This window comes from Xyrauchen texanus, chromosome 22 (genome assembly GCF_025860055.1).
Source record: "Xyrauchen texanus isolate HMW12.3.18 chromosome 22, RBS_HiC_50CHRs, whole genome shotgun sequence".
Classification (NCBI taxonomy): Eukaryota; Metazoa; Chordata; class Actinopteri; order Cypriniformes; family Catostomidae; genus Xyrauchen; species Xyrauchen texanus.
This window is the reverse complement of record NC_068297.1, coordinates 4,256,051-4,275,505: the sequence shown is the minus strand read 5'-3', so window position 1 is coordinate 4,275,505 and position 19,455 is coordinate 4,256,051. Positions and strand designations below refer to the sequence as shown.

The following is a 19,455-nucleotide window of genomic DNA, read 5'->3' as shown; positions in this document are numbered from 1 at the left end:
AAGAGCATACCTCTATAATGCAGACATGTCAAATCTTTTTCGCTCTCTTAAAAAAAAAGAGCCTTATTACAGTAGTAGTGATGGGATTCTCCCGGGAATTCTGCTACTGGAAGTCAGAAACTAAAAGGAGAAACGAGAAAAACATGAGAAATTTATTGTGAATGTGTTATAGTGAGACGTCAGCCACAGTGTGTACGGACGTTGCACAAATCTGAGGTTTTTTCACCCTTGATAGGAGCTGTTGAATAGTACATAGAGCTCACTGAAGTGGGTATATAAATTGCACTACACTCTTTTTGTTGAATGTTTTGTTTTTTATTTATTGCAAGAATAGATTCAAACTTTATTTTATTTTAGAGGGTTGTGAGTTAATACCATCAGAAGCTGGTTTTAGTTGTACTTACCAATTGGGACAAAATAATGTTTTTTGCTAAATTGTCTGCCACAACCTATATTCTGCTCTGTTGGCTTGGAACTTAAATATATATTTGCAGCATATTCAACATTAAGAACTCCCAGTTGTGCAAGAAAGAGAATAAATTAGATAAGGTAATTTTTTATTCCAACACATTCTGGTTTTAATCACTGCATATCCTTTTTATGAATTTGTAATGCCTTAAATAACTCTCGTATTAGTAGTCATGTATAAAATTGCATACACATGTATTCCCAGATAGGAAGGAAGAAGCTTGCCGAAGCCAAACGTCCCAGAGGGGTTCGTATTAGATTAGTCGCAGTCTCTCGGGCACAAAGGATTTATGAAATATTCTCTCTCTTTCTTTGTTTCTTTCTCTGTCTCTCTCTTTTTTTTTGTTCCTGAAAGTTCTGCAGAAGGAAAACTAATAAGACCGTTGCCATGATACTGCTTTCCTTGATTTTCCATTGTGATGCAAAAGTACTGGTGGATGTTTTTCTTTTGTTATAGATTTCAAATCCAACATAATCCTCCCTTGTGTGTGTGTGTGTGTGTGTGTGTGTGTGTGTGTGTGTGTGTGTGTGTGTGTGTGTGTGTGTAAAACCACTCAATGATGATTTAAAGTAGGGGTCGTGGACCTATGGCTCACAAGCCACAAGTGGCTCTTTGTTTAAAATCAAGTGGCTCACTGGGTGTCTCACCAACACATGATCATTTTAAACTTTCTAGAGAAATTATTCCTGCAGAAAGTGTGGGTGCGATTGCAAAGCTTGAAGTCAGTGATACTGTTTTGATTTACTTTCTCCTGAATTTGTCGTACAGCCTACTCCTGTTGAACAAGGTTTGAAGTGAACACCTGCCAAATTCAGATGTTTCATGTGCAGGTAATTTTGCTAATTTACCCGCAACAGGTGGGTGACCTGTAAGACATCTCAAGTGACACAGGATGTTAGACATAAGACACGTGCTTGAAGAAACTTTGTTATATTTCATTATATAAAAACAGACAAAAGAAAAGCATCATTGCTAGTCTCGGATTCGCTGTTTGTTCAGAGGCGTGCAGTGGGACCCTGTCTCGTGGACACGTGCGTGTAAAGTGTTATCACTCCCTTTTCTCTGTTTCATTCATCTGAAAACTGTTTGCAAGGATTATGTCACCTATACGAATGCTTCAAATGATCTCCAATCATCTCAGGTGCTGCTGTGACTTTTTTTGATGTTTGAATAAATTAAATTTTTAAAGCAAAATCAATAAAGTAAAAACCCTCACCTACCCTCGGCAGGGGTGTTGACGATGTAATCGGATATCGCGATATTTAAGGCGATTATCGTAAAAATATTTTTGTCATATCCCTATAGGGAAGAGAGCTTTTTTTATGAACAAATTGGCACAGACACGTGTGCTCAATTTCATATCGCAACATGTTACTTTTAATGGTTGCATACTGAGTAGTCTATGGGCATAACAAACGTTTTATTTTATTGAAAACTTTGTTTTTGAAAATAGTAAATTATTAGTTTTTTTCTAGAGCTCTTTTGAAAAAATGCATTAAGAATTTTTTTTAAATTGGCTCCTTATTGAAAAAGGTTCCTGACCCCTGATTGAAAGTAGGAAATGTTTAATTTTGTCTTGTTTACATTATGAATTAATGACGCTAACATGCAACACACGGCCATAATATGCACTGGTTACACTTTGTTATTGTAATTTATTATGACACTGATACCATTGCATAGATGATTGTATAAAAATGTTAATGTACAGAATAAAGATAATGCAATAATGATCGAGGAATATCTTCAGACAGATTTGTGAAATGGTTTTTGCTGCAGATTGCTCACGATTGAATGGGCACTTGAGAGTATTTGAAGAAATTTGATTCATTTTATGGATGTCAATTTTCAGACATTTTCATAATTGATCATCGTGGAAATTAATGGTCAATTAATCGATTAATTGTTTATGTTAATACCGCAAAACGCACGTTGAGGACTTCAAATAATATATGCATGTAGCCTACTGTTTAAATATAATAGAAATTATTACACTTAAGAAATGCAAGTATTGGCATTGTCCTCTTAAAACATTATCAGTTCAGTGTATTTTAATACATTTAGGAAATGTTTAATACAAATCTGTCAATTGTTTAAATACTGTTAATGAAGTAGTTAACACATAACCGATGTCAGTTGAATCTGGTTTCCGGCAATCACTGATGTGATTGTAGGTTAGGATGAAACTTGGAGACCAGCACGTCAACTGTACATATTCATGTGTACTTTAACACACCATCACAGTGTATGCAGAAAAAAATCATGTTTATTTATAGAGAAACTCTCCAGTGCTAATTACATTGAACCCACTTCATCTTCATCTATGCCGATGCTCTTCTCGGATGCTGACAAGACATGCGGCGCTCAAGCGGCCTCTAGCTTCGGGTGACTGTATAGACAGCATTATCAAAGTCTGCTGGCATGGTTACTGAACGCGTTTGTCCTGAAATTAATCGCAGATCGATAAGCTTGATCGATCACATTATTAATGACAATCAATCGATTATTGATTAATCATTAACATCCCTAATTCCTTTAGTAGACTAAAAAAATAAAAAATCACATCACATGGTCTCTTAAGCGAATGATCGTACAGATCGCCAGCTTCGACATGTACATGTTGACTAATTTTGACTCAATGAACAACATAAACAGAATAAGCCATCGGCCTCAAGGTAGGTGGCGCTCTTGGTCACACCTACCGATGATGTGGACCAATGGCATTGAGAAGGCATTTAGCAGCCGGTCAGAAGTTTTCCTAAAAGTTCGCCTCGGCGAGCTGTTACGAACCACCGAAATGAGCGCATAAAATAAAAACTTATTTTCGGCCAGAGTTTTTTTCTAAACGACGTCACATCCGTTCGTTCTTCGATTTCGTAGGAAGTGTATCGAGGCCTTTAGAGAGAATGTCAGAAAGATAAAGAGAGTGATCTGATTTCATTTTGCTGTATCACACCCTTCTTTAACATTGTTTCAAAACTTAGTAAGCTGCCCATGTAGGCAGTCTTTAAAAGCCTGATTTATACTATGGAAGAAGGTGAACTTTTTATTCTGCTGGACGAACTAAAGCACCCTAGGTAAACGAAGCCGACATTTCGATTATGTGCATCATCGTTTTAAAAAGAGTTTGTTGAAGGTGACGTCACGGTGTTTAACATACTGTTCCAGCCACGGAAGTAATGCCAAATATACAGTTCTTTCCTTAAATTGGCGCTTTTTAGCGCAGCATCGCTTCTTTGCCTTATTGAACTTGTCACAGAGCCCCATCTACTTTTGGCAACAAGTTATTTAAAGTTATCCTCAATCTCTCTCACACATTTGTCATGGTCTTTGTGGAGTTTGTGTTGTGAGTAATGTAAATAAGTAGACTTATGCACAAAATCTGAGAGATGGGATTCTAAGTTATCAATTTTAAATAATAGTAACCTAGGTAACTGCTCCTCAGCTGGCACACGCAACAGTAAATAAAAAACGTAACATCCAAACCACAACCACAATTAGTAACAATCAACTCTTTGACCTGACAAGTTCTCTTAGGTCAAGAATTTTATAGATGTGCGTGAAAAGGAGAAATGGCACCAAACGAACACCTTGGCAGAACAAAAACATCACTGCATGTCATCATGATTTGTAAGCGAACTAATGGCCAAAGTATACTTTGGCTGTCCGACTAGATTTTGTTGACCCACGCCCAGCCGAGTGACACATGTGTCTGCTATCAATTCTACTAAAAGAGTATCACAAAGAAGTTGTAGTGGGCATGCGTCATACGCATTCACATTTGCTCATAGTCAGAAGAGTATACTCGCAAAGGCAATGCAGTCGACCAGGCGTGAGCCGGTCCGGAATGTGCAAAAATGAAGTCTGCCTCGGTCAGGTTATTTTTGCTTTCAGCTGCATAGTTTTTCAGAGTTCAATAACTTTTTACAAGTTCAGCCAACAACAACAACATCAATCCAAGGCAGTTATTCTAACTCTCTATTTTAAGTTGTGATAACTAAAGGGCAAAATATTTTTTTTTACAGTGATAGGCAGTTTATAGATATATTTCAGTCAATGCTGAAAAGTAAGTTATTTAATCTAGTTGCTGCCTATTTATAGTGTCCATTCCAGTCATTGATGTTTCGTTTCATTTTAGGTTGCTGCTTTAGAAGCTAGCTTCTTATGTAAGCAATAGACAGTGAGGCAGCTCACTAGGTTTGGGAACAGAGCATATATGTTTGGTCATTTTAGAGGTATGTGGTTAATTGCTAACTTAAGTTCTCCTCTACACCCAAAATACACATATTAGCTCCATTAATGAGCAACTAGGGAAGAACTTGGCAGTGTTGGTCTGGCAGACAAGGCAATCATACTGGGGCTCATTTGCAATCCTGAAATGCTGAAATTTGCAGGCATAGATAAAAAAACATTTATTTGAAGAACAAAATTCTAGCCCATGTGAAATTGATGCCATATCAGCATTATAGGCATCAATTTGTTTTTATAATAGTGAGAAGAATAACAAAGGCACAGTGCTAGAAAATCACTTTGAAACTACACAAATCTCTAGACAATCTCAAAATGCAGCACGTATACAATGATAAAATGCTGCATGCATACAAAGATAATGGATAGTAGTCAATGATGCCCTGTTAATTTTATCCTCACAAGTCCTCTTTATCTCCCTCCCTCTCCATCATTCTCAGTGTTTTTTGTGGGGATCAGAAAGGATTTGGGTGGAGTTCTTCAGTGGCAGGTGGGCAAAATCTGTTCGCAATAAAATGCTTGTCCCTAACCGAAAACCCAAGATTCAGTTAACTTTTAAATGGATTTTTCACCTAAACATGAAATTACTCTCTTCATTTACTCACCCTTATGTTTTTCCCAAGTGTGCCGCACAAGCCCTCAAAAGTGAAGCCAAAGGTCTTGATCGCCCCCCTGTGACTGGTCCTAGTATAGGTCATAAACCCCGCCTCCCCATGTTATTCAACGGGACGTGAGACCAACTAAACAATTAAATTACACTTCACGTATCTTTTTTCCGAAGATAGTTTCTGTCATTTACTGTCGTTTCTATCACGTTGATGTCATTTCAAGTGTTTGTTTTCAAAATAAGTTTGTTTTTAGTTATTTGATGCTATAAAAACGGTGCTGTGACATCATGATTGACAGCTGTGATTGACAGGTTCTCTGAGCGAAGTAGTCACTGAAGCACCAACAGACTTTTTTTCGGGATCTTCGGAGTACTGAGGAGATTGGAGCTTTATGTAATGTAATATCTAAATTTAGATCTAATATCTAAATTTCTATAATTAATTATTTCACACCGTCATAAGTCAAAAGTCAAAAGTGCAGGGGCGTGTGCTTGCGATTGATTCAGCGAGAGTGAGGGCGGGGCCTTGATTTCGCAGCTTTACTTCCTGCTCACTACTGCGCAGGTCTGGTCCCGAAATCGCAACTGCGCAGACTCAAGTCCCAAGATGTCAGCGCTAGGGATGAGTTGCGATCTTCGAATGGTCGAATAGTCGAACTGCATGCGAAATTCGATCATAAAATAGCTTTTTCGAATATCATTATATTTTCCGTGCCTACCATCACAGATCGCGCAGCAGGGTATTTTCAGGTCAGGGACACAAGGTGTCGCTAACATGAATGAAACCCCCTACTGCGTGATCTAGCTAGGGTACACGTTTTGTACATAGTGTAAACAAAAAACAGAAGAAGAGCATTGCCGTTAACTCTGCGACCAACCATGCAACAACCAAGAAGCTCCGTGTGGGACTCATTTAAAAAAATTAACAATGATAAAGTTGAGTGTAAATTATGCCAAGCAAAGCTGGCATACCACCACTCTACAACAACGATGCATAGCCACCTGAGATCAAAGCACCCGGCAGCAGCTTCATCATCCTCAGGCAGCACGCAGCAGTCAATGGCTAGTTTCTTGGGTAGACGTAAGTTGGATGCTAGGCGCAGTGAGCAGATCACTATGCTAATTACTAAGATGATAGCTAAGGATATGCTCCCTGTCAGCGTTGTTGAAGGAGAAGGTTTCCGGGAGTTAATGAAATTCATTGAGCCTGAATACACCATTCCAACAAGAAAGACAATCACAACCAGAGTAGAAAAAAATGCATGGTGAAAGTGCAACTGATCTGCGCCGCCGTTTAGCGAGTGCTCATACAGTTTCATTGACCACGGATTCGTGGACGGCACTGACAACTGAATCATGTTACGATCACTTGCCATTACATGCTTAACTGGGAGATGCAGAGTGCCGTTCTGCAGACCAAAGCCATGCCAGAGCGACACACGGCTGAAAATCTGGCACTTGTTCTTTCTAATGCTCGCGACCAGTGGGGGCTAATTGGAAAGGTCACAGCCTGCGTGCATGACAACGCAAAAAACATGGTTTTGGCCAACGCTAACGATGAACTTGAATGGGACTCACAGCCCTGTTTCGCACACACACTTCAACTTGCAATAAACGATGGTTTCAAACTACCGAACATAAAACACATAATTGGAGCTGCTAATCGCCTAGTTTCCCATTTCCACCACAGCACAGTTGCAACACAGGCATTAAAGCAAAAGCAACAACTCCAGAATTGACCTGAGCATAAGTTAGTGCAATCCTGTAAGACCAGGTGGAATTCGGTGTATGACATGTTCCAGCGCTTATTGGAGCTGCGATGAGCTATCAGATGCACACACCCTAGAATTGACAGATGATAGTTGGATTGTAATGGAGGAGGTCTTACCCGTGTTGCACTCGCTAAAATGTGCCACTACTGCCTTGTGTGGGGAATATGAAGTGTCCGTCTCCATGGTGTACCCGGTGACCGTAACTTTACTGTCCAAGCATCTCAAAGAAATCCCAGGGGAGAACGCCAAAGTCAAGGGATTCAAAAGCACAGTGTCTGTATCACTGGAAAGGAGACTCGGTCCTGCAGAAGTCAGCAACGCACGAAAGGTTGCATACATCGCATCATTCCTAGACCCAAGGCACAAGCACCTGAGATTTGCAACAGACGATGTTAGAGGCGTTGTGCAGGCCGAAGTCAGAGACCTCCTGTCCAGCATTGATAACGCTGGAGACACTGACGTAGAGGGAGAAAGGTCTACCGAACCACCAGCGGCTAAAAATCCACGAATGACACCCTCTCTGCTGCCGCGATTGCTGTTTTGTTTGGCGATGATAACATCGAGCAGACAGCAACAGCCACAACCGAACTCTTGCAATACTGTCAAGACATATGCCCACCAATGAACGCTGACCCCATGACATGGTGGAAGGCCAACGAGAAAAAATATCCCTGCCTGGCAAAGTTAGCAATCTCCTACTTGAGTGTGCCTGCAACCTCTGTGCCATCCGAGCGGGTCTTCTCCGCGGCTGGACTAATTGTTAATAGGTTGCGCTCGCGTCTGCTCCCAGAACATGTTGACATGCTCATTTTTTTGAACAAGAATATGACATATGCCTAAGCGTTAGACTATGAATAGTTACACTGATTAAAACTAATTTGTTTAAAAAGTAGGCAGGTTCGCATAAAATCATTATGACATGTATCCTTCCGCATTTATTTTATTTTTTGATCTAACGAGCATCTGGTTTGGCGATGCAGAAACGGACTGTCTTGCTTAATGTTTTTTTTCCTTTTTTTGTTCTTCCAATTAGCCTACTTTGTAAAAAAAATACACGATAAAAACAAGTTCCTTGTTCAATTAATAAACAGTTTGTTTGATGACAAACCGCAAAAGATTAAATTGGCCTCCCTTTCTGTCATTGTGAGTGTGCGTTTTTTTTCCCTTCTGATTTTCGAACAGTATTCGACTTTTGCTCCTTGATTATCGAATGGCATTTTTGGCAGATATTCACATCCCTAGTCAGCGCCATATCGGGACACTGGCGGCTTCAGTTCTCACCAATGGAAAAGAGCGAAGGGGCGTCGTCCATCTTTTTTTACAGTCTATGGTTTTTCCAAACCTGTATGAGTTGCTTCAGTGGAACACAAATGGATTTGTGAGGCAGAATGTTAGTCTCAATCATAATTTACTTGTATTGGATGAAAAAAAAAAGAAATAATTTTTAGGTGAACAATCCCTTTAACGTTCATATTGCTTTTACATTTATTCATTTGGCAGATGCTTTTATCCAAAGTGACATACAAAAGAGGAAAACATAAGCGAATCATCTTCAGTGGTACGATAAGTGCCATATTACAAAGTTTAACTTGCATCAGAATAGTATTCAAAACAGATTAAAGTGCAACAAGAATTAAAAATATTTTTTATTGACTGGTTAAATGCTCATGTTGTTGCAATGTTTTTCAATGAAACACTTTACAATCCTTTAGAGATTGTAATACTGATATTTATTTTATGTCCCAGATTTCCCCTTTCATCCCCTGGGGGTTTTGTAATGTTAACTTAATCGTATATCTATGCTTTCTCAGTGGGGAAGATGGGATGGTGATTTCTTGATGTAGAATTAATGTTTGCGTTCTTATTGAAAGGCTGAGCCATTGTTATATATAAGGATATATAATGAGGTTTTTTGATACCAGTTGTAATTTTCACTGACAATAATATTTAGTGTGTTTGCACTGCATTGGTTTTGTTGTTGTAGTATTTAGTGGAGATTTGATTCTGTTGTGCATCAGTATATGGATCCATATGCTTCCAAAAGCTTTGTGACCTCGCTATTGTTGAGGGTATTTAGATGAGACAATGGTTCACATAGCTGTGTTTGTGTGGGGGTCAGGTCATAATGCAGTAGCTGAGTGGTGATGCTAGATCTGCAGTTGCGTGGCTCTACAGGCATTGCTGGCTGATCATGGGATTGTTGTTCAATCAGGATTTGATGTATCCTGACAGTACTGCATGATTTCACACTGCTGCATTAGATCTGTGTTAGTTTCACTTGCCTGCCTCTCTGGCATGCCTCTTGAGCTCCCTCAAAGACCTCCTGCTCAATGCCAGCTGGCCAGACTGAAAGAAGCACAGACCACCTTAAGCATTGGCACCAGGTAAGCAAGTCCATGGCAGCATGTGTTCCTGTCCAAAGGGATTTTATTGATTTTCATTATCAACAGGGATACTTTTGGTGTCTGTTTGCATGTGACGTCACAAAAGGGAACATAATTTAAGCTGGCTTTATTTGCTCTAATCCCTCATAGCAATCTGAGCGAGTAAAATGCTCCAAGTTGGAGTGGATCAGCTTCTCTGGATTATCACAAACCCTTGCCACCCCCGCACCAACCCTCTCCCTGTTCAAAATTCTGTTCCTGTCTGTTTTTTCTTTCCCTCTGTCTGTTCACGGTTATCACTTTGCATTGCCACAATGGAGTAGTCAGGCTGGCTTCACCTACCGACGTTATTTGTGAGAGCATTTGGTGTCCTCTTTCCTACCTTCATCACCACCAGCAGTATTCCCCCGATTAATTATTCACTACTCGCCAAGCAAGAGGAGCCATTTGATAGCCAGACCTTGCCACTGCGAAAAGACAGGAGGTAAAAATTACAGCTGGACCTCAGGTGAAAACGATATCTTCTGTTTAATCTTTTTTTCTTTTACTCTCCTTCCTCTAACCACTTGAAATCAGCCTACAACTAGAAACCTTTTTTTTTTTTTTTCTCTGAGTAAGGTGTATTTGTTCCTCATGTTAATCTCCAGTAAGCAGTTGCCGATTGGCAACTCCCAGAGCTGGGACACATTGGGTGGAAATGAGGGTCATTGGGAACGTAGTGAGAGTGTTTACGAGAAGCAGGCCCGGATGGCTGGTCGACGGAACTCCCTGAGCTATGGAGGGGACACCGGTGGGGGATGGTACGAGCCACTGTCTGGAGTACGTCCGCCTGACTTGGATTTAAAACGAGAGCAAGAGTCCTATCAGGAATCTCTTTACAACCAAGGAAATTTGGATCGTCCTGACCATCGTAGCATAAGAAAGAGCTCTGTTCCTGAGTTGAACAGCCATTATGATCGGCTGACCATGGCTCACCGTGGTTCCCTGCCACGCCACAACTATTATCAGCAAGATTCAAGCATGCCACCATGGCCAACTGAAGGCTCTTATCGTGCAGAGCAGCGTCATCCCCTTGATAGGTCAGCTTCACATTATGGAATAATGTCAGGTCCTCGGCAACTTTGGGAACAAAGCTCAGGGGGTAGGCCCGGTTCTGCTGCCCCAACTCCTGGCATTCCTCCTCCCCCATCTCCGACTTTTCATGACATGGCTCGTATTTACAGGAAACCATCCCTACCTGGGCCCCCAGCTGTTAGTCCTGGTGCTAAAATGATGCAGGATGGTCAGCGCATTCCAAGCCGAGCACCATCTCCAGCTCGTTATGTAACAGATCCAAATTCTCCCCGTTATGTTGCTGAGCCACCTAGCCATTCGGTGTACAGTAGTGTTAACGGAAGACCGATTGATCATCATCAGCCTACAGCCACATCCCTGGTGGTTGATCCAGCTGCTCAAGAAATGTATGGAGCTGCCCGAGGTATGGTCATGCATCCAGAAAACCCATCAACTTACAACATACAGCAGCAACAGCAAGCCCAACAGCAAGCGCAGCAACAGATGCCGCAACAGTTGCAACAGCAAATACAACAACAGCATATGCAGCAAGTTCAACAAGTACCGCAGGTTCAGTTAGTGCAGCATGTTCAGCCAGGGCAGCAAATGCAGCATGTTCAGCCAGGGCAGCAAATGCAGCCAGTTCAGCCAGGGCAGCAAATGCAGCCAGTTCAGCCAGGGCAGCAAATGCAGCCTGTTCAGCCAGGGCAGCAAATGCAGCCAGTTCAGCCAGGGCAGCAAATGCAGCAAGTTCAGCCAGGGCAGCAAATGCAGCAAGTTCAGCCAGGGCAGCAAATGCAGCATGTTCAGCCAGGGCAGCAAATGCAGCCAGGGCAGCAAGTTCAGCCAGGGCAGCAAGTTCAGCCAGGGCAGCAAGTTCAGCCAGGGCAGCAAGTTCAGCCAGGGCAGCAAGTTCAGCCAGGGCAGCAAGTTCAGCCAGGGCAGCAAATGCAGCAAGTTCAGCCAATGCAGCAAATGCAGCAAGTTCAGCCAATGCAGCAAATGCAGCAAGTTCAGCCAGGGCAGCAAATGCAGCAAGTACCACAGGTTCAGACAGTGCAACAAGTTCCAAATATGCAACCCCAAATATACACCTCAGCTCCCCCTTCAGCCCCTGCCCCTGTAACCACTCCTCTTGCGGCCACTATCCCTGCTCCCCTGCCACCTCAACTTCCTGCTCCTGCTCCCCCTCCCACTGTCCCTCAAACCCCAGTAGCTCCTGTGGACCCCAAAAAGAATGCAGACCCTGAGTTTCTGGCATTGCTGCAAAAAGAGGGCATCTCTGAGAGCACCATAATTTCTCTGCTGCAGCAAGGCTTTGACTCCATTGCGATGATGGCCGTTATGGAAGAAAATGATGTGCGTTCAGTGGCCCCCAACTTGGGACAAGCACGAGTTCTATCTCGTGTTGTGGTTACTTGCAAAAGACCTGTAATTCCTCCTGCTACCCCTCAGAATCCCAGTGCTCCGGTTCGGAGCAGATCCAACAGCTTTAGCCATCGCAGTGACATTTATGTGCACCAGCCGCCACCAACAACACCAGGCTTTTATTCCCAATACATGCAGCCACCCTCTACCCCAATGCAGACTATATCTCCAAGGATAGGTGAGAGCTACAGTCGTAGACCCAGCAGTGCTCCCTCCCAGCAGTTTCTTGACACCAGCGGATATCCTGGAGCCAGATCAGCAGGAGCTTACAGTGGTGCAATTGTTCCAGTCCAACCTCACCAATTGTCAGCCTACACTCCACATGCTGGATTGCCCATTCCATCACATCAACAAAGAATACCACCACATATGCCAGCTTTGCAAGCCCATATGCACGCAATGCAGCAACCTTCACCAGCACTGCCTGCAGTTCCCCAACCATTGACCATGCCTTCTTTGGCACCCCAGCAGGCTCCAAAGGCATACACCACCAACTACACTGTACCATTGGAGCTGATGAAGAGGGATCGGAGCTTGGCCACAATGTCCCCCATGCCTAGTCCCCACATGAGCCCTCTAGTAATGAGGAAGTCTGGTGTTGTATCCTCAGATGGTGCCCTAGTACCTGTGGGGGGTGCCATTCAAAGCCCAAATGTGAGCCTGTCTAATCAGAAGCTCAGCCGTCGTACTGGACCTCCGGTCATTGTCTCCACAATGGCTTCACCAGACACAAGTAAATCAAAGCCCCTTTACCTTCTTCATGTTCTCCTTTCTTCCCCTGCTCTACCCGTATCTGGTGCTTCAGCTGTTAAGTGTCTGTCTACAAGTGAGCATGTGTGCGAATCATATAATTGTACTTTAATTGATTCAAGTAACATTTTTCCCTTTAAACTTCACTTTTAGTTGTACTACATAGAGAAACCATCTCCTTTGAAGAATAAATAATTAGGAGGATTGTTGTCTCTTTTTACACTTTTATTTAGCAAAAATGACATGCCACCCAATGTAGTGGTTTTGAAGACTAGTGTAGGCTAATTTTAAAATAAGCTCACTCTAAGCTTTTGATTTACAATGAGTGGCATATAACATTGTGCTAGTATTTTTTTTTTTTTATCCAGTTCCCTTACAGTTCATTGGCATGGCATGTTATTAGTCAGTCATATTTCTGCAGTATTAGTCATAATGAGCTTCAGGGTTTGAGTGACTGTTACTGTGACTTGATTTTGTTTTGGAAAGCTTTATTACATTGCTTTATTATATGCTATGTTCTATAGTATACAAATCTAAATGGATTTGGAGTGGTGTGTCTAATTATTTATTTTAATGGTTTGTCTTTGCTGGTTTAAACTTCTGTCACAGCTGATCTATTGACTAAGATACACTCTTAAGTTAAGTGTTGTTTGTCCGGTAGCAGTAGAGCCCCCTTGATACATGTTCGATGTGACCTGTCACTTTGAGCAGTATATGATCGAGATCAGAATGATGAAATGAGCCAGCACAGGGAAAAAGAGACGAATTGAAATGAATTTCAATGGCTTCCTAACATGAATTTCTATGGACTGTTTCGATTACAAAAATTAAAACTAGAAAATGCCTATTGTGAGACATTATTGAGGATGTTGTTTGTCTAAAGGGTTCAATCTAATAAAATATGTATAGAATATGTCTGGGTTTAAGAAAGAAAAACAAAATTATGCCTATTTTAGGATTGTTTTTAAATTATTTTGTTTCATTTAATTTTTTTTTTGCCATCTGGCATTATATTAATTACAATTAACCACATTATCCCCATGTAATAAGAATGACTGGATTACAGTAATGAGAACCTATTGGAATGTGCTTAATTGTCACGTCACAATGCAAAATATCCTAATGGTGCTAAAATAACCTTTTTTATTTTTATTAACTAAGCTTGTAGTATTCAAATGTTACTCTTAATGCATGTTATGCCGACTGTAGTAAAGGGTTACAGTGATAGGTTTCCAGCCTATGGTGGGCGTATCTGACCGACGACTAATGATACAAAGTGAGGGGGGCGTCTGGGGTGTTTTACTCTGCACTGTAATGGAAATGCGATGTCAAACCCCAGGCAGGAAATTAAACAACACATCACCATAGTCAAGTTAATCAGATTGTGGTGATAGTAATCAAAGTGTATGGAAATTATAGGACAGCCTCTGGGGCTAGAGACGGGAATGAAAAAGAGCAATGATAAACATTATTAAAGGCCGTTTAGTGGTTTAGGTTTAGTGTGGTTAGTGGGCAGTATACCAAAAGTTTTATATCCCAGTATTGTTATTTTGCTAGAAATGTAATGATAAATGGTTTAATAGTTTAATAATCATGTGGTAGTGCCATTTTGATTACAAATGCTTAAGATTACTCTAATCAGCTTTATATTATGTAAGGTTAAAATCAAAAGACAATAATAGTTGGAATAGGAATAGTTAAGCCAAAAATGAAAATTAATTTGATCGACTGAAGTTGCATGGATTTCATGGATACTTTCTAGCTACCTAAATGTGACTTTTAGACGGTCAAATTGCTGGCACCCATTTACTTGCATTATTAAGGACCTTCAACCAAAGTCCTTCAAACAATTCTTCTTCTTTCATACAAATTTCAGTATCGAACTCATTCCGCACCTTTTGTCGAATGGTCAAATTGTTCGGGTTACTGAGAAGAATTCTGCATTGACTTTTATAAGCAATCTTTTTTTTGGCAGGCAAAAAATTGTGGGAAGAAATCCCATAGACTTAACATTGGCAAGAGATCAGAGGGATTGTATCTCTTTTCTCAGAATGTCATAGAGACGTCAGCACCAGAAAATCGTAGAGACGTGGATACGGGGTCTTTTGACTCGGGCTAGTAAGCAGCTTTTAAGTAACTGCCTAGCAACCATCCAATGCAACCTATGAACCATAAAGGAACACCCATATCTCGGCACCAGAACAATGTTGAGACATGAGGTTGGGCTATTTTGAATTGGGCTAGCAAGCAGACTCTTTAGTTTGACCCTGACAACTTCCTAGCAACCATGCAGAGCACCATAGCAACCGTATAGCAACACTCATATTTTGGCACCAGAACATCTCTTTTGACTTGGGGCAGTGTACTGAGGCCCATGGTGGGACATTGTGGCGAGCACCACTCTTATTTTCTTAAGAAAATGTACTTATTTAGTATTAGCTTTGCTGTTTAAGTGTTATACAATGATGTACTGTCAATGTTTTTGTCTGGTTAAAGTGATTTAGATGAAGCAGTGCATCATGGTAAGCAAATTTTAGTTAACCTTTCCAATATCCAATACATTTAGATATGTGAAGGACATTAATGCTCTGGTCGTTGAAGTAGCGGTTATAAAGTTGACAGATAACATCGTAATCTTTTAAACCCTCCTTTTACGACACACTCTTATACACGGCTTCCTCTCTATCATTCACGCTTTCTTTCTATACATATTTCTTTTAAAGTTTTCCATTACCCTTTTGTCCCTTATCTTTTTATTTCTCCTTTCCATTTGCCTCTGTGACACCGTTTCTCTTGAGTTAATGGGTTTTACTGGCTTAAGTTCCATGTAATGAAACCGCACTCTCTGACTCCAGATGTTTCAGGCTGAATAGTGTCATAGTAGATTGCTTATGTTCTGACATCTGTCAAGCCCTAGAAGCCAAGTGATCTTCTGCATAATGTGAGTAATTCTGGTATGCACAACAACGTAATTTGCATGTGTGTAATGGCTGTTTGTTTTGCCGGTAATTTTGTCTACTAATGGACAGGCTGTGGATGCCGGGCTGGCTGGATATTTCTTAATTGTGCGTTGCTAGGTGACCTGTTTTTGGTAGCAATGACTGCTCAGATTTTTTAGTTTTTGTTTCATCAATAGAATTCAGAAAATAATCACTCTGTAACAAAAACCCAGTAGGCTGCATGCTTGTACAAAATGGACTGTATACTTGCATCTTTTTTACATGCATGAAAGTGAATGGTGATTGAAGCTAACATTCAACAAAGCATTTCCTTTTTTGTTCCATAGTAGCGAGACTGCCATATAGGTTTGGAACATCATGATGCTAACTGAATGATGACAGAATTTACATTTGTGGGTGTACAATCCCTTAAAAGCTTCATAGTCGCACTCCAGATGTGAAGGCCATTCTGAAATGTAGGCAATATAATTATGCCATATTCTAAGATGCATTGTTTTGGTTAAATTCGTAGACATCATTGCTGTATACTGTATATACTTATATTTTAAGTCAACACAAGATAATTAGAAATTAGAAATGAGCTACCTTTCTCAATATTTGTTAGTGCTATTTTTATAAGTTTAAAATGCTACTAAAATAGTATCGCACTGTTAGCTTAGCAAACATGATATGTAACGCACTATTGGAATCAATTGAGTGAATAGAGTTAGAGACAGTCTAGCAGAGCCATACCAGTGTTATTAAAATTAATGGGAGAACTTGGAACACCCAATTGCCATCAAATGTAGAGAAGGAAGTTGCGCCTTACAGGTAAAGGAGCAAATCCCCTTTTAGATACAGGCATCACCTGTCAGTCAACACAAGAATGCACATGTGCATTAGCTGAACCAGTCTGGAAAATAGCGTTCTTTAGTGTGACTTAAGTTTAAAAAAAAAAGCACAACTTATTATACCATTGTTGTCAGGTTTTACTGCTGATTTTAAATACAGTTTTTTGGTCTTAATCTTGACCAACCATTTTGGAGATTTCTGTCTTTCCCAATTCAAGTAGATAGGCGCTGCACTTTTATGACGCTTGTTTCAAATAGCTGCCCTGGGAGCATTCCAAAGATGGCCGCCAAATTGACTGACATGCCTTGAAATGGACTTTGATCAAGTCTCCTGCACAGATTGCTAATTGTGCAGCATGCGTTGCTGCCTAAATAGAACATTCTGAAGTAGTCACTTAAGAGGTTCCATCCCTTAGAAGGCAGCTCCCTTTATAGGCATACAGAGCCAGTAATGTTCTTCAAGGTGTTTCTTTTTATTTACAGTCTTAATACATTTTCAATTAAATAATCTGATAAGGGCATGAATTCAAAGAGCTTCCTTGTTCCTTGACCTTATATGCTCATACCCAATAGCCCAAGGCAAATTGCATCCATATATGGGCATGTAGGGCCAACCCCGCAGAAGTCCTTCCTTTCCAGTAAAATGGGATTATGTAGCCATGGCGATGGATGTCTCGGTCAGACCACATGAGAGTGTCCCAGGTCAGGTGTGTGTATGGGTCTGTGCATGGTTGTTTGTGTTTGCCAGTTTTAATATATCAGATTGACTATTGTGATGGATTATTTTCTATTCATTTTGATGATTTTTGAAGCTAATTGAAGTTATTGGAAAGATAGCTGAGGTATTAAGAATGAACGGGCTGTAGTGAGGGATAAGTTGCCCCTGGTCATGGATCAGCAATGCTAGACTGAAAGAATTGCAGACTATTTAGTTCTTCTCCATGATTTTTCTATATAGTCACAGGTGACTGTTAAAGTTTAAATTCTTCAGATAAACTACATTTGTATTTACTGATGGGAATACTAGGTCTGTCAACAGGGCTGAGAAACTAAATTCAAATTTGTACCTTAAATATTACCAATTTTTGAAGTGAATTCGGATTTTAAAGTCAGCACTTTTTAAATTATCATTGATTTCTTTAGTCCACAAGTGTGTGCAACAACTTAATATAAGGTCTAATCAGTTCGTACTCCCAAATGTTATGTAAAAAGTAAAACAAGGGGTTAAAAACATTTCAATAGACAGTTCTGTTAACATGGTGTTGCACTGGTGCCACAGTACTACCCCAGACTCAAGCCAGTTCACCACCTGACAAATGTCTTTGATAGTTTCGCAGAGTTTCGTTGTTCATTCAGCATCTTGTGCAGGAGTGTTGTGTTTTTTTGAGATGCCGTGTCAAGTTAAAATAAGCCCCTTAAGCTGAATTTGTTGTTCTGTATCTAGCCTTTTTTAGTGCAAGAATGCAATCTGAATTTGAATGTGCATTTTCAAATTTTATTTGTAATTTTAATTAATAAAAGAAAAACGTGCTTGCAAGGGAACAATTGAATAGTCCTTATTTTTTAGGCTTTGGTACTGTGTAAATGAAATGCTGCATACCTTAGTCATAACAATCAGTTTGCATGTAGTTTTGAGAATTAAGACCATATTGTGCAGTGTATCGTAGCTATATAAATACTGTAGATGCATGAAAGATCAACTGGAGTTCAGTAAGCAAACATTGCAATTGAAGACATAACTGTCTGTTACATTAGGAATTGCAAACATTCAATGTCAACAGGTTTTAAAAATGTAATCTTAAAGTTTATTTGATCTGAATCTTTAAGTAATCTGTTTTCAGTTTCCAAATGCCATTTTTCCTAAGCAGTATTGGAGAGTGTCTTATAAATGCTCTGTTTTCAGTCAAGGAATATGTAGTTCCAGTGTGGATGAGAGACGTAAACACAGCTAAATTAATGCTTTCCAAACAAAACGTATTAGTCTGGACGTGGCCCTTAAATTTCTTAAATATTATTAAGTTTAGAAAAAACTAAAAATATCAATTAAAGTATGGCATACAGTAGGGATGTGCAGAACTACTAATTTCACTTGCGTTTAAACAAATTTTGAGTCGACTACTCTTAAAAGTAAGAAACCCTCTTAAAACTCTCAATAAACATTGTGTGTTTTCTGCTGAAAGGGGGCATTTATCTGTGATGTGCTTGCCTTTTATGCTCACTGAATCCATGTTAGTGATAACAGGCATTTATTGAAAACAACTGAATGAAACACTGTGTCTCTGTGGAGATATAAAAAGTACTCTTAACATTTAACATTACTAGTTGTGGCCAGCGGGGGTGCATACAGGAAGCTGTTTGAAAACAAACTTTTATTTTTGGAATTCCGTTCTGTGGTGCAAGAGGCACAGAAATTACACCCTTCAGATTTAAAGTGTAGTAGCCTATATTACACATATATATTGGTGTTAGATCGGCCACCACTCTCTTAATGTATCTTGATCTCTCGGCCATTAAAATCTCATATTGATCGACCATTAGCCATGACTAACATTAGCTTACTTTTGTTTTTATACCTGTCATGAAAGCTTTTGGTGTACTTGTGTCTTGACCAGTTGTACTGACTAGGTTTTATTTAGTCTCAGAACGGCTTTAGAACAGAATAGATGTTGTTGCATGGTTGGAGCCATATAAAACAATGGTATAACTCTCAAGGAGTGAGAAGAGAATAAAATTAGCATAGGTCAAAAATGTTGAGAGGATAAATTAGAATGGAGGGTAAAGGATACTCCAAACCAGAAATAGTTTTGCCCTATTTGTCCAGCACAGCAGATTCATTTACTGAGGTTTTACAAATGAAATTGGAGGGAAAAAAAAGAGAGAGAGTAAAGGAAAAGAGATTAGAGAGGAAAAATCCACTAGCCATCTGTGCAGGGCCAAGCCTGGTGGGAAAGGAC

At 40.2% G+C, this 19,455-nt stretch overlaps 1 protein-coding gene across 4 annotated transcripts in view; it reads left to right on the top strand.

Annotated features, from left to right (window-relative positions):
- LOC127662578 (C-terminal-binding protein 2) overlaps nt 1–19,455 on the top strand; it is a 67,853-nt gene that overhangs the window by 22,372 nt on the left and 26,026 nt on the right. Inside the window, exon 1 of one of the 4 annotated variants that reach the window (XM_052153830.1) lies at nt 10,114–10,957. The exons of the other annotated variants lie outside the window; for them this stretch is intronic. Within the exon in view, the coding sequence (XP_052009790.1) occupies nt 10,114–10,957 (844 nt within the window). Of the gene's footprint in view, nt 1–10,113; nt 10,958–19,455 lie in introns of those variants that run through there. 4 annotated transcript variants of the gene reach the window in all.